At 42.4% G+C, this 15326-nt stretch overlaps 1 protein-coding gene across 1 annotated transcript in view; it reads left to right on the forward strand.

The window, feature by feature from the left end:
• Positions 1-15326, forward strand: part of CCDC170 (coiled-coil domain containing 170) — a 71060-nt gene that overhangs the window by 17992 nt on the left and 37742 nt on the right. Inside the window, 3 exon segments of the mRNA XM_045009796.1 lie at positions 5236-5380; positions 7469-7654; positions 12911-13228. Coding sequence (XP_044865731.1) covers positions 5236-5380; positions 7469-7654; positions 12911-13228 — 649 coding nt within the window.

Consider the following 15326-nt stretch of genomic DNA (forward strand, 5'->3'; position numbering starts at 1 on the left):
AACTCTAGAGTCTGGAGACTGGTTCAAATATCTTGTGCTGCAGGATGAGTACTTCCACATCTCCATCATTTTGCCTACAAGAAGTATCTAAGATTTATGGTTGGCCAGGACTACTATCAATATTGAACCCTGCCTTTTGGACTCTCCACAACATTGAGGAGATCTAGCAAGGTGCTATCAGTAGTGGCAGCTTACCTGAGAAGATTTAACATCAATAAATAATCTTACCTGGATGATTGGCTTATATGGGGGACCGCTCCTAAACAGGTTTCTGAAGCCATCCAAAATGCACTCAACCTCTTTCAGAGGTCAGGCCTGAAAGTCAACAAATGGAAATAGATGGTAATCCCAGATCAGAGGATTGAATTCATTGGTGTGATCTTAGACTCTTCCACATCCAGGGCCCATATGCCTCAAGACATATTTGAGAACCTGTCCATTCTAACTCTCAGTTGGAGGGAAATCCATGTACCAATGGAAGGTTGCGCCTTGCTGTAGCGAGGCGATCTGATTCCCAGCTGCCCCGGAGAGGGACGAGCCCCTCCGGACGCCAAAGTGAGCGGAGCCAGTGGAGCTTCCGCCCGCCCCCGAGAGGTCAGGGCACAGGACAGGAAGTACAAAAGCCCAACCCCAGAGCTCACTAGAGCTCCGGCCGCCGAGAAGCCAGATGCCTGTGGCTTAGCTCCCGGTGGGGAGACTCCTGCAGTCTGCGACCGACCTGAGGACTGGCCAGACCAGCCGAGGCCTGATGCCGACCAGACCCGGGGGAAGCTGTTGAGCCTGCCTGTGGCAAGCTACCCAGAAGAGGTACAAGGGCCTGGGTCTGCGGAATAGAGCTGTTTGTTGATCTCTACTGTTGCGGCGGCATGAAACCCCGCGGCCAGGCTAGTTCCCCCGAAATAACCCGACGGACCTAGCGAGGCGGTCTGGTTCCCCGTCGCCCCGGAGAGGGCCGAACCCGGCCGAACCCTTCTACACTTGCCCTTCTAGATCATATGGCTTCTTGCACTTTTTTGATACCGCTTGCCAGACTTCACCTCCACTGCTAGCAGGATTAGTAGAAGCTGTTTTACACACCCTCCAAAAATTGCCTGGATGCCTCATTAACTCGCCCATGGTCCTGTCTTCACTGAAATGGTGGGGAAAAAGAGTGCTTGCAGAGGGGTCGACCTCTGGATGCTCCTGCCATCGAAGACCGTAGTCACAGACACATCCTTGCTACAGTGGGGTGCTCACATGGACACATTAAAGACACAGGATTTATGGTCCCCAAAGGCAAAGAGAACGTACATCAATCTCCTAAAACTCAAACCATACAGGAGGTCTGTGAGTCCTTTCTCCACCTAATAGAAGGGCAGTCCCTATAAATCATGATCAGCAACATGACCACCATGTTTTATATCAACAAAATAGTTTCGAGACAGGCCTTCTCCGCTCTGCCAGGAAGCCATCACGCTCTGGAACGGGTGCCTCAAACATATAGTTATTGCTGGTGTGTAGATACACTTACCTGGACTGCAGAATATGCTTGTGGACAATCTCAGCAGATACTTCCTCCGAGATCGTGAATGGGAGATCAAAGACAAGATTCTGTTGGACATCTTCATGGACTGGGGCAATCCCAAAATGGACCTGTTTGCCACTCAATACAACAAGTGCCTGAGATTCTGCTCAAGGTGTGGAATGAGACTGGAATCCATCGCAGATGCCTTTATGTTACTGTGGACAGGAGACTTGATATATCAGTGGTTCTCAAACTTTTGTATTGGTGACCCCTTTCACATTGCAAGCCTCTGAGTGTGACCCCCCCCCTTATAAATTAAAAAACATTGTTAAATATATTTAACAATATTATAAATGCTGGAGGCAAAATAGGGCTTGGGGTGGATGCTGACAGCTCGCAACCCCCCATGTAATAACCTCGCGACCTCCTGAGGGGTCCCGACCTCCAATTTGAGAATCCCTGCGATATATGCTTCCCCCTGGCCTCTCTTATTGCCAGAGTACTTTGCAAACTGAAACAGGACTAGGCCAAGCTAGTTCTCATAGCTCCAGTGTGGCCCTGACAGTTCTAGCTCACAGACCTACTGAGCCTTTCTTCTGCTCCCAGACCTGCTGTCTCAGAACAAGTGATAGACCTAACACCTGAATCTTGTATCCTTGCAGCTCACGGCAAGGGTGGTTGTTGTCTATAGAGCAGGCCTGCACCTCTCTAGTTAGAGAAGTTCTAATAAGCAGCAGAAAAGAAACAACAAGAAAAACCTGCCTGCCAAAATGGATGATGTTTTTCACTGGTGCCACCAAAAATCAGTGGTACCACATCATTCCTTGATCCCTGAAATTCTTGACTACTTACCCAAACTAAAATGCAAGAACCCATCACTCAGTTCAGTCAGGCATTACCTACTGGTCATCTCAGCTCATCTTCCACCAGTGGAGGACTATACCATTTTTTCCTCAATCTGTTAGTAATTAGGTTCCTGAAGGTCCTAATTAAGGTATTCCCACCAATCAAGGAACCTGGATCCTCATGGAACTTAAAAGTGGTACTCTCAGCCTTCAGGGACCTACTCTTCCTTGGCCTATGGCCTTTTCTTCCTTTCTACACCTTTCTGTGAAAATTGCATTTTTAATCACTATAACTTCTGCCAACCCAGTAGAGGAGATTCAGGCACTGATGGCTGACCCACCCTATATAGAGCTCCACCCAGACAAGGTGGAGCGTACACCCTACATGTCTCCCCAGAATTGTGAGAGACTTCCACTAGAACCAAAAAATACACTTACCGGTATTTTCCCCCAAAACCTCATGCATCCAAATCTGGGGCGATGTTGCACACTCTAAACCAGTGGTTCTCAGCCTTTTTGGGTTTAGCCCCTGTTTTTAAACTTTGATGGCTTCTTGTGACCAGTAAATAGCTTTAGTGCAAAAATAAATGTCTGGTTTACTAAATATATTGTGGGTAAGAAATACAATATACACATTAATGTAGTAAATACGAAATAATTACACCCGGCATTCCATAGTGGCAACTTATGTGGCTCCTATCCCATGGAACTGGGTGAGCTCGGCTCCTCACTCCAGGCAGTGTGACCTTTGAGGTTGCAGCACTGCTCAGATTTAGCCTGTGGGCTTGCTGGGCCAAATTTGGGAGAGTGATGTAGTGACTTTGTGCAGAGGGTCACAGCACCACTCACTCAAATTTGGCCTGGAGGAGCAGCTGGGCCAAACCTGAGCAGCACTGCAATCCTGTGCACCAGGTATCAACTCCTGGAGCAGGGAGTTGAGTGCAGCCAGCCTTACAGGACCACTGCAGAGTGAATGCAGGGTGGGCTTTGAAACCGCCCAGGGCCTGCCTTCACCCCAGGGGTAAGACCTGACACTCTCCTCTCCGGGCTTCCTATGTGAATGTGTGCCACATTCTGGCACCCTAGTTTTGGGTCACAACCCAGGGGATTGAAAAACCCTGCTCTACACTTCAGGAGAGCACTGGCCTACTATTTAAACAGAACCGAAGTATTTAGAAAATCACTAAGACTTTATGTTAAGCTCCATCACAGAGAGGTCAAAAGGTTCTGCAAGTTCATCCCAGATACCATAAAACTGAATTTCTGATGGTATTAAAACATGCCGCGAAGTGGCCATGGTAGATCCACCATCCATCAGGGCTCACTCCACTAGAGTGCAAGTTGTACCAGCAGCATCACTGTGAAGTCTACCATTATCAAACACAGTAGAACATCAGAGTTCTGAACATCAGAGTTATAGACTAACCAGTCAACCACACACCTCATTTGGAACCAGAAGTATGCAGGCAGCAGCAGAGACAAATACAAAAAGCAAATACAGTACAGTGCTGTGTTAAACGTAAACTGCTTCCAAAAAAGAAAAAAGGAAAGCTTAATTTTTTTTTTGACAAGGTAAGGAACCTGTTTCTGTGCTTATTTTCATTTAAATTAAGATGGTTAAAAGCAGCATTTTCCTTCTGCATAGTAAAGTTTCAAAGCTACATTAAATCAATGTTCAGTTGTAAACTTGAAAGAACAAACATAATGTGTTTTTCAGAGTTATGAACAACCTCCATTCCCGAGGTTTGTAACTCTGAGGTTCTACTTAGGGTGACCAGATAGCAAGTGTAAAAAATTGGGATGGGATGGAGGGGTAATAGGCGCCTGTATAAGACAAAGTCCAGAGTATCGGGACTGTCCCTATAAAATCAGGATATCTAGTCACCCTATTTGTACTGCATCTGTAAAGCAGCCACTTGGGCATCAATGTACATGTTCCCAAGACACTACATCATGACTGAGGCCTCCAGGCCCAAAGAGTATAGCAGTTCTTCACTCTCTATTTAAATAATTGCACTTAGTTCCCACCTCCTTAGCACAGTTACTGCTTGAGAGTCACTAGCAGTGGTATATGGATATGGACAATCACCTGGAGGAGAATGGGAAGTTCTTTGAGATGTGTTGTCCATATGCACATTCTCACCCTTCCATCCCCTCTACCGTGTTTAAGTATTTGGGGGTTCTGCAGTGGGAGTCCAGTTACTGTAACTGAAAAGTAACTTCCCCTTCTGTGCAGAATTCAAGGCGAAAGTGTCTGGCTTTATGTGAGTTTTCTGTTCTCTTGGGGCTTTGAGTAAAGGTTGTTCATCAGAAATTAAAAAAAAAAAAAATTCAACCAAAGAGTTAAGTGTCCTCTTAAATATGCATAATTGGTGATGTGGAACCAGTAGTTCATCCAGTGTGTTTAAAAATATAGTCATTGTTTTATTAATTTCAATTACAAAAATTATGCTATTTATTAAAATACAGAACATGATTTTAATACGTGGTATTTTTCCAAGGGTGTGTATTGGGGAATGCTTCTGGAGTTTCCTTCCTTTCCAACCCATGCTTTACTCATAATAGGACAACTACCAAACAAACCACATCATAGAAACATCTTGCTGGCATGGACTGATGAGAGATCTTCAGAGCCCATCATCAGAGGGGCATCATTTGATAAGTCTGTGAGGCGCTTGTTTTCTTAGAGGCAGAATGTGCTGCATCTAACAGTGCTCCCCGCCCCTGTTGGCCCATAGTATATGCATTAAACCACATTTAACTTTGGTGAAGGTTGTGCTAGAATAGGTAGGCTGAAGCAATGAGCTTGAGATAATTTTGCCTTTTGCTTTAGAAAATACTGTTTGTAAATATTCCTCCTGACGTGTGTTTGTTTTGTCTGACTAGCAAATATTTGAATGAGTGTGAAGAAAGCAAAAATCAAGCTTCTAAGATCAACTGGAAGCATGGTGAATTCTTAGCACAGCTTTCTGGATTCTTGGATGTAGACATCAGAGGAAAAGAGGAACCACACAAACATTTAATTTCAAAGGTGTTTATGTGCAGTTATTTTTTCCTACATACTGAAGAGACTTGTTAAATATTTAACTGCATTGTATTGCTCTAATAGATATTAATGTAGAAGGATGCACTGTCTTTGAAATATTTGGTTTGATGTAGAAAATTTAATACTGCAATTTTCTTTTATAATAGAAAAACAGAACACTTGTTTAAACAACTTAATGTTAAAGATCAGAATTTTGTTGTCAAATAAGGATATACAGAGCACATTACCATAAAAATAGTGTTTACAAGTATTGGCCTGGTTTTCAGAGGTGATGATCTCCCACAGCTCTCATTGAACTCCGGGAGGCCTTATGTATGTTCCTATAATATTAACTTACAATTACGATTGCTAAGTACAAATCAAGAAAATACATACAACTGAATGCTTGTCTAAAAATATTAAAAACTATAAAATTCCACTACGACAATTCTGGCAGTACTCTTAACACTCATTTAATGCAGTCATGCCATTAAACAGAAACATTCTCAGGGACACACACTGAAACAACCTTAATTCTGAACCTGTACCAAAACACTCACAATTACTACAAGGTACAATTGAATTTTATTCATTCATTATGCATAGTTCTGAGAGAATGCTATACAAAATCTTTAATACCTTTCTCCTCCAGCATTTCCCAAAATTTTGAAAGCTGAGCTCCCATTCAGGAAAATGAACTCAGTGGCACTCCCTACCCGCCTTTAATACATCTTTTGCACTCTCTGGCTAGTCTTTCACTTCTACTTCTTTTCTAAGGGGTACACTGAAAGCAGTGTGTATTAGAACAGAGTATTTGTTCTGGATTCCCCCCCTCATCTATGTCTTTTCTCTCAGCAATGACTAGAGTTAAAGACAGAATAGGAGCCACCTTCACCTTTAGTCATCATTCAAGTAGGACTCAAGGGGACATATAATCCTGTATTTTTCTGCTCGTTTTGAAGTGTCATGAGATATTCCCCACCCCAGATTTGTAGGATTCCCACAATGGCAGTCAGGGCCAAGGGACAGAGCAGTGGCAAACCTGAGGCTGGGAGTAGCAGAGGAGTTTGTAGTCAGGTCCAGGCCAGTGTCAGAGTCTAAGTCAGGTTTCAAGGTTCGAGTCAGGTGGCAAAGTTCAAATCAAGCTGAGATCGAGCAGGAAAGGTCATGGCAGCTACAGAGCGGCCAGTTGCCTGGACGCTTCCTGGAATGCTCCTTGGCTTTATATAGGGCAGTGAGCCAATCAGGAGCCATGGGGCTGCTGTCTGTCAGACTCTTGAGGTGGAACTTCCCATGGTCTGTGTCCGCAGGGGGTCATGGGAAATGGAGTGCAAGTTGGTTACAGCTTCTGCTGGGTGGCAGACTGGAGCTGCCAGCTACTTGGTAGTTTTACAGGCTTGGGTTTTAGACCTGTGGGGCTTTACACTTCTTGGAGTTACTGCAGCATTACCTCAACAGATCAAGATCATGCTTGGGGCTCGTCTTTCCCTGAATTCTGGCTGCTGCTCAAAAGAGCTCCCCAAATCCTTTTTGTTAGGAGATAGCCTTACTCTCTCATATGGTCAAGAAGAGTCTGCTGCCAAATCACATGGCTCCCTATGACTCAGAATATTTCAAATGTAAAATCACTTCTCAATGTCCAGTGCTGGTTTCCCATTCCAAATGCTTGCTAGCCATAAATCTTATGGAAAAGCTGTCTGCTTCCCACATAGAGATAGTTGTATAATCTATTTTTATTTTCTGCCCTGCCTTATCACCAGTGTGGACATGCAGAAATGACAACAGCCCTCCAGATGATGATGATTGATCTAGTGCTGAGAATTTGTATGTGGATAACTAAACCAAATTAACCTTTGCTATGCTAAGGCATACTTTTCTCGTGGTATATTATGGGCTCTTTCTACTTTGTTTATAAGGAAACATTGGAAATGAATAGAAGAACATAGTCATAGATCTGACCCTAAAGGTTTTACAAACAACATTTTTAATGATGACAAGGAACAGAGAATGCATTTAAATGAGTGAAGACAATCGTTAACAGGAAACTGTAAGAATTGTAGTAATATGTACTATTTGAATTGTATGTCTGTCTAGGTCAATCAGATGCATAAAGAAAATACAATGCTAAAAGGGCAGATTGCCACTCTTGCAGAGGCTATCAATGTTCATGAGATAGAGTCAAAAGCTAGCAGAGAAACCATCATGAGGCTTGTTTCGGAAGTCAGCAAAGAGCAGAAAAAGGCTGTAGCCTACTCCCAAGACATGGACAAGCTTAGCAAGGTAAATTATTTTCTAGTGTGCATGTCTGTGTGTCTTAGAGATCTATTTCTAGAAATGAAAAATGCATTTTTCAGTAGAAGAACATGGTGTGAAATGAAAGTAAACTATGGTAAGATTTCAACACATGCTATTACCAACAAAATTTAGTTTGGAAAACTCTTATCAGGCTAGGGTGTTTGGTTGGATATATTTTTTTTTATGCTTAGTTTTAAAAGAAGTATTTTTCTGTTATCACCTTCAAGTTCATGAAGGCTCTAGAATATTAGGAGATTAAAATGCTTTTGTTAGAGAGCTCTGCTTTACTGTTGATGTTTCCTTATATGCCGATAGAGTGATGTTTTCACTCTCATTCAACAACTGTATCCCCGGTTACTGCCTTCTCAAAGTGGTAGCTGGGCAGATGTTGTGTAAGTCCGCATTAACGTATAGAACTATTGAGGTAGGAGTCTGATAGATGAGTAGAAATGTATGCTAAGAAATCCATATTTATTGCTTGAAGTAAGCTTGAGGGAGTATTACAAGTATTCTTCCATAGAGAATTAGGAGTATCCGGAGATGCAATTGGAGCCAGAATTTTTTTTTTTTTTAATTGCTGTAAAATTTGTTCTTCAGAAATAGAGAGAAATTCATTGAATAATATTTAACAAAATGTTTTCCTAAAGATTCCATTAAAGGAACTGGTAGTGAAGTATCTTGTCTGTCAGATACCAGATTATTTGTATGGTATAATAAACTCATACTTCATAATCATAAATAGTCATTTGACTTGCACACTGAGAAATCCTGGCTAGCAGCATGACTCCACAATCCATGATTCAAAATCCACTGAAGTCAGTTGGAGTTTTTCATTGAATTCAGTGGGCTTTTGATCTGGCTTGTAATATGCACAATTTTTTATGAATACACAGACTATCTGAGATATTGGCATTTTCTTGTCTGCAGTTCCAACATTTGCTAAGATTGGCAAGACCATCCTAAAAATTATAATTAAAAATGTGTTAAATACATATATTGACCTGATAAACTATATCTACGAAGCTGTTCAGCATTTAATTTTAACATAGAAATTTTACTACATTTTTCAACTTGCATTTGTTTATTTTTTTAAGATTTATGCATCAGCTGACTTGTAAATATGACTCTTAAAAATAAAGTTTTAAAAAAAATAAATGGTTTGCTATAACCCATGACACTTAAAATGAGAAAGAGGCACGATAATTGTGTTCCTTTTGAATTATTTTATCCAATTTGTCATTTCGGTACCGTGGCCTTTTGAATCAACTGTATTTGTTTGCAAATTTTAAAAAAATAAACTGAGATCATAACTGGTTAATGCTCACACTTATGTTGACTAGCTGCTGTTGTGCTGCAACCCGCGAAAGGAAATCTACAGACTGATGAAGTAATATTATAATTGGAATAGACCTCCCTTCATTCTTTCCTATAATACCCATAATTTGATTCTGGGCATAATTTCTCTGTTAAGAGGACCTCTTTAGAGTTGAAGAAGGGAAATAAAATGAACTATGCCAAGATTTGGTTGACAGTTCTAAAATTAGTTTAGTAATGGGTAATGACAGTATTTACCTAATTAATATGGTTTTGTTTCTTTTTTTATTCTTAAATATAGTTAAAACAGGGATTATCACATTGCAACAAACCTGACCAATTAAGTCTGGTATCCTGCCTCCCATGATATTTGAAACCTGATGCTTCTGGAGAAGGCAAATGACTCCCTGTAAATGTACCCACCTCGTCGTGTAAAGTTGTACCTTGTGGGAAGGGAAATTCCTTCCCATTCTTAGTTGTTAATCAAACAGTGCTCTGAAGTGTGAAGGATTATATTCCTTGCTACATCATAATCCCAGCTGGTTTGACTGAGGAGTTTATTCTTATTCATATAAATCTCTAATCCTTTTAAAAATCTTACTAAACTGTTTGTCTTATTAATATCCTGGGGCAAAGAGTTTCACAGGCTGATTAAATGAAGCAGAACCATGTTTTTGGTTTTGTCTGTGTTAAAATGTTTTCTCTTTCATTGAATGGCTTCTTGTTCTTATTTCACAGCACAGTGTATGCAGCGTGGTCCAACTGGCCGCCTCTATACCATTCCTTATTTTATATACCCCTGACATATCTACTGCCTCTATCTCTTTCTCAAACTGATGACTGGATCATCACAAAGAAGAGAAAATTTACTTGGCAAGCGCTGAGAGTTTACACAAGATGAGGCAAGGGTCAAGGCTTTACAACAGTGAGATCCAATGAGATCCATGAGAATATTCCCAGGATCTTGGAGTATTCACAGAGCAGCAGCCCCTATGCATTATTCCCCAGGCTCCAGTATCTCATGGCAACATAGCTCCTTTGGGACCTTTGCTATCGTTGTCTGTGTATTCCTGCTGTGTACCCTCCCTTTAAGGGACATAGAAGGACTATGCAAGAATTAACTTCCTCAGGAATTTCTAAAGATGATTCTACAGGGATGCTAGATAGGGCTGCCGTCCTGCCTCACCTATCCTGCCATGTCCCCTAAATTTGCAGAGTCCAGATTTGTCGGCATATGTGCAACATACCCAGCCATTTAATGGTGTTATCATCAGCCAGGTGGGCAGCCGGTAGCCTGCCATCGAAATAAGTCAGTGGGCAGTCGACAATGACATGTGACATAGTCAGAGATGAACACAGGTGCCTTGGCAGATCAAAACCTGATGGACAGGTTGCATCAGTGATGAGAGAGTGATTAAGGACTGTCCTCATTGACCACTTGTGCCAAGCAGATTCCACCGTCATGTCCTGTGGTGGCATAAATGGGCATAAAGAAAATTGTGACAGGCTGGACAAGGCCTAGAGGCCCCTTTCTGGAGGCCTCAGAACCCTACCACACCCTGGTCCAGAGAGGAGCAGAAGAGAAGTTCTCCAGGTGGCCTAGAGTGGCTGCAAGGGAAGCAGCCAATGAGAGGGACTGCAGGAGCAGGCAATCAGGGGCCAGGAGGGCCATATAAAAAGGAGCAGCAGAGTTGCTGCCTGGAGCTGGAAGAGATGATCGTGTTCCTGGCTGGCTGAAAGAGCATCAGGGCCATGGAAATCTCAGTGTGGGCAGGGACCTGGAGAGCTAAGAAGGAGCTCCTGACTGGCTGAGGGGACTGAGCAAGAACTCAGCCCAGGGAGGGCTGCAGGAAGATAGTCTCTTAAGGAAGGAAGCCCTGGAGGTATGGCCCCAGGCCAGGGCTGGGAGAAGGTAAAGACTGTATATCAAAATGGGTTTGTTCTGTTCCACCTACAGACAGTGTGTGATGTGGCTGGAGGGCTGAGTCACTGAAGACTTGCCGAAGAACCCATCGACCATGTGAGGTGCTCATAAAAGGTGAGAGCCAACCTCATTACAGGTGTCTAGAAGACAAGCGAGCTGCTGGGTGGTCGAAGAGGTCTGTGTACAGCGGCAGGTCGCTATTCTCATGGATCTTAGCCTGCAGTGTGAAAGAGACCTTTTCATGGCAAATATGGGGTGGTGCTATGTTAAGTATTGGTAGCCATGGCAACAGAGTCCCACTCACAATATGCATAGCTTTGTTAAGGTCTACATCGATCAACTTCGCGTGAGATGAGCGACACCAGACAGGAGCACCGTACTCTGCTGTTGAATAGCAGAGGCAAACGGCTGATGATCTAAGCTTCTGGGTGCTCGCATTCCAGGTTGAACTGACCAATTTTCTGAGCAGGTTGTTCTGAGTGCTGACTTTGACTGCTGTCTTCCTCAATGGTTGCGATACATTAATGATCTATCCAATGTCACACTGAGGTAAACTGGGTTTGGATCATGCCGCAGGCATTGGCCATTGAGGAAAATGTTTAACTCCTGGTTTGCATTTGCATTATGCAGATGGAATACACTAGAAACAGTTTTAGAAAAGCTCTGCCGCAGGTGCCATTGACTACAATACTCTGCCATGAGATTCATATCTTCATTCAAGATCTTGTCAATTTCTGAGGACAGCTTGGTGGCTACAGCAGATGTCGTTGGCATAGATGAACTTGCACGGGAGCATAGCTGGCAGGTTGTTGATGTACACATTGAACAGCCCTGGTGAAAGAACTGAGCCTTGAGGGAAGCCATTGATTTGACACTGCCAATAATTACAGCAATTGCCCAGGTGTACTGTAAACTGCCTGTGTTGGAGAAAGAGAGCTCTATTACTTTGAACACCCAATGCGGGCAACTTGAGAGAGTTTAAATAAAAGATTTCTGTGCCAAATTGTGTCATAGGCGGCAGTCAAATCCAAGAAGACGGCGCCTGTCTTTAGATTTTGTCAAAAACTGTTTTCGATAAAGGTGGTCAAGGCCAGGACTTGATCACAGGTACTGTGTTGTTTCCCAGACTGAGCAATATTCACACACAGGGGTAACTGTAGGCTCAAGGGGAAGGCTGGCTAGTTTGATATTGACATTCCTCACCTCCTTTTGACAACTTTGGCCCCACATGATGTGGCCCTGCATAGTCCCAGTTTTTAAATTTCTCCTTCTTTGAAAGTCTCCTCATCACACTTCTAATCTGATTTATTCTTCATCTCTCCACCTCTCTCATCTGTGCCGTCTTTGAGATGAGGCAACCAATCAATATTTGAATATTTGCACTTTCCTTATATGCTATTATAACTTTTTCTCATTTAGCCACGCCCCTGTTTTGTGTGGAAATAATCCTGGTATGCTTGTTTCTTGTTTTTGTTGTTTTTAAAACCCCTGAGGCTCTATTATTCAGATGTCTTCATGGAGTGTGCTGAGATGTTGCCTTGATCTTTTCCTATATCACTAATTTAGACCTCATCAGTATATGCAAGTAGTTTTAAATTTTACACCATTTCTTCTAGTGTGCATTACCAGCACTTGTCTGTGTTAAATTTCATCCACCACTGAGTTTTCCAGTCACCGTTTTTCTTAATGAAAGTCATCACAATCTAAGCAATGTATTTATAGATCTAAGTAATTTTGTGTCATCTTCAAATCTTACTTCCCCATTCGCTATACCATGAAGGTAATTGATAACAAATGCATGTGGGAGTCCTATTTGCCTCACTAGGTATTCTGTCTGTGAAGGACTTGCAAGATTGGGCCCACAATGAACAATTTTGGCCCTAATGCTACTAGTTCCTGCACCTCTCTGCTACTCACCTCTCCATGCTGAAAATTAGCCATTTAGTCCCCAGTCCTTATTTTTAGCCTGGATTAAGCCTGGTTTTCTGTTTCTTGTATTTTAGGAGCTGGACAGTGCTTTAACAGCCAAACAGAGTCTAGAGAGGGAGATCAGAAGCCTCCAAGATAGGCTGGCTGCTAGCCAGAGGGCTTGGGAAGCCTCAAAGCAGGAACTGCACCACCTGAAGAGATGTTCCAGTGAGATGGATGGGAGTCTGAAAAGCAGCATAGACGAGGCCAGGACTGCTCAGAGCCTGCTGAGTGCTTTTAAAGAGCAAGTAGCTACCCTTCTTAGCAACAGTTCTGTAACAGTTAAGCCCTCCGAGGAGGCCATCATGGAGCGAGTTCGAGAACTTGGCCGCAGGGAAGAGAGCAAAAAGATAGTAAGTGGATTGCTTCTGTACCTATTCAATCTGCTTGATTTTTGTATGGCTCCTTTTCCATATTAGCTATAATTCCATGCTCTGCATGTATGTGTTGCATTTATGATAGAATCTTAACTAATGTGGTCCTATAATATTTTTTCCACAGGACTCCTGCCTCATTCAGTATGCAAATTGGACAGGCCTGGGCCCAGAACAACTTTGGATCATTCACTGAAGTTGTAGTTTGTTATGAAGCTGATTTAGTCAGGAAGTCAGACAGGAGTCCTCAGGGCGGGGAAATGATGCTCTTGTGTTTAAGACACTGAACTGGGTCTCACTTTGGTGTGACTTTGGGTAAATTACTTGATTGGTCTGTTGCTCAGTTCCCCCATCTGTAAAATGGAGTGCTCACAGGGTTATTCTGAAAGTAAATTCAGTAACATTAGGTGATCAGAGGCGCCTGTGAGTGGCATCATAGGAAAGTCTAAGAATGAAGGAAAAATTCTTCTCTTAGCAGAATTTTGATGTTGTTGTGCAGTGTATGAGACACAGGACCACACATTAAATAACAAAGGAAAAAAATGAACTTTAAACATCTGCCTCCTTCACTGATCAGTCCATCGTGCACAGTGAATAAGTCGTGGGTTCTGTGAGGGGAAAAAATAAGAAGTGATCATATAATTAAAGACTGAAGGCCAGATCATAGTCCCCCTCCCGTGGCACCTGTACTCTGATAGCCCTTGCAGCACCCTGGTGAGGGAGTGGCTGCTATGTTCATCACTACAGCTGTTTTGAACTGTGAAACATTTCATTGAGAGCCATGGGGAGGCTGTCGTAAGAGCAGTCTTAAGGGCGGCACCAGCTCCTGGAGCTGGCAGAATTGAGAAGGCACCAAGGTAGCTTTAGGGCTCCTCCTCCAGGGATACTCCTGAGAGGTGCAGCACAAAATCTATCCCTAATAATAGACAGCCCTAATATTGGCATTTCCTAACGTTTGGTTGCTTCACTTTGTAGCCTTAATGTTCATTTAATGCAGCTGTTTTGTATAGAACTTCCAAGCTTTTTTAGAAAAAAGGAAGAAGGAATTGATGGAAATGAATTCCATATTTGCTGTATGCTAGTAGAACATTGTGGACTGCACAACATGTGCAAGGAATGAAATAGCAGCCTTTGTGTTCTTATTTATGCATTGTAATTTGGAAGAGGCTATAGCCTTCTTCAGAATCCTGTCTTCTCTTCCATCTGCACCTTTATTATTTGAGCCCCGATTCCTTACACAACACCATATTCCACAAAGCACCTACATATTTAAAACTGAAATCCCACTCAATTTTCTAACCCATGCATCTGCACAGATCAGGTGGAATATATCTATTCCATGGAAATTATGAATCTATTTATGTGGGCATTGCCCATGGAACACTGGCAGATTGTTTTTTGTTAAATGATAAAACAAATGTGCATATGTGAAGTACATGATTGTTAAACCCTTATAATTCTGCCACATCAAAAACTATTTTCATTGGACCACTGGAAAGCATCTCCTAGGGTCTACATCCTTGCCAAATTTCAGGTTTCCAGCACCTCCCACTGAGGCACTAGAATTTTTTTTTATTACAAAATTTTGTTTTCAGAAAACTTCATTTTTTTCACTCTCTCTGACTGTGTCACTGTAACTGGTATGCTTTAAAATTCCAGATCTGAGAATTTCTTGTATGAAATAATATTTTGTGGATTTGTTGACTGCTTGCCGTCTTTTTATACAATACCCTTGATTGGAATGTTTAACTGGGAACGGATTTAAGCCCAGTGATGATTAAGAGCAATGTCTGAAGTTTAATGGGGATGTCTTCAGGTGATTTATGTCTTTTATATGACTCAGTCGCATGCTGGATCTGTCCATTTAGTTCTCTAACCGTGGTTCAGTCCCTTTGTAGCTGTAGTATATAATACAGCCGGAAATTGTAGAAATTGCTTCACCACTGGCTCTTTCTGGCTGTTACTTTCTTCCTTCATGCCAAATATTCATACTGGGCTGCCATGCTGGTCATCTCACATCTTGAGTGAGAGGAGTCATCCTTTATTTGCTTGGGAAAGAGGAAAAAACATTTGAGCG

The sequence above is a fragment of the Mauremys mutica genome, chromosome 3 (assembly GCF_020497125.1).
Source record: "Mauremys mutica isolate MM-2020 ecotype Southern chromosome 3, ASM2049712v1, whole genome shotgun sequence".
Classification (NCBI taxonomy): domain Eukaryota; kingdom Metazoa; phylum Chordata; order Testudines; family Geoemydidae; genus Mauremys; species Mauremys mutica.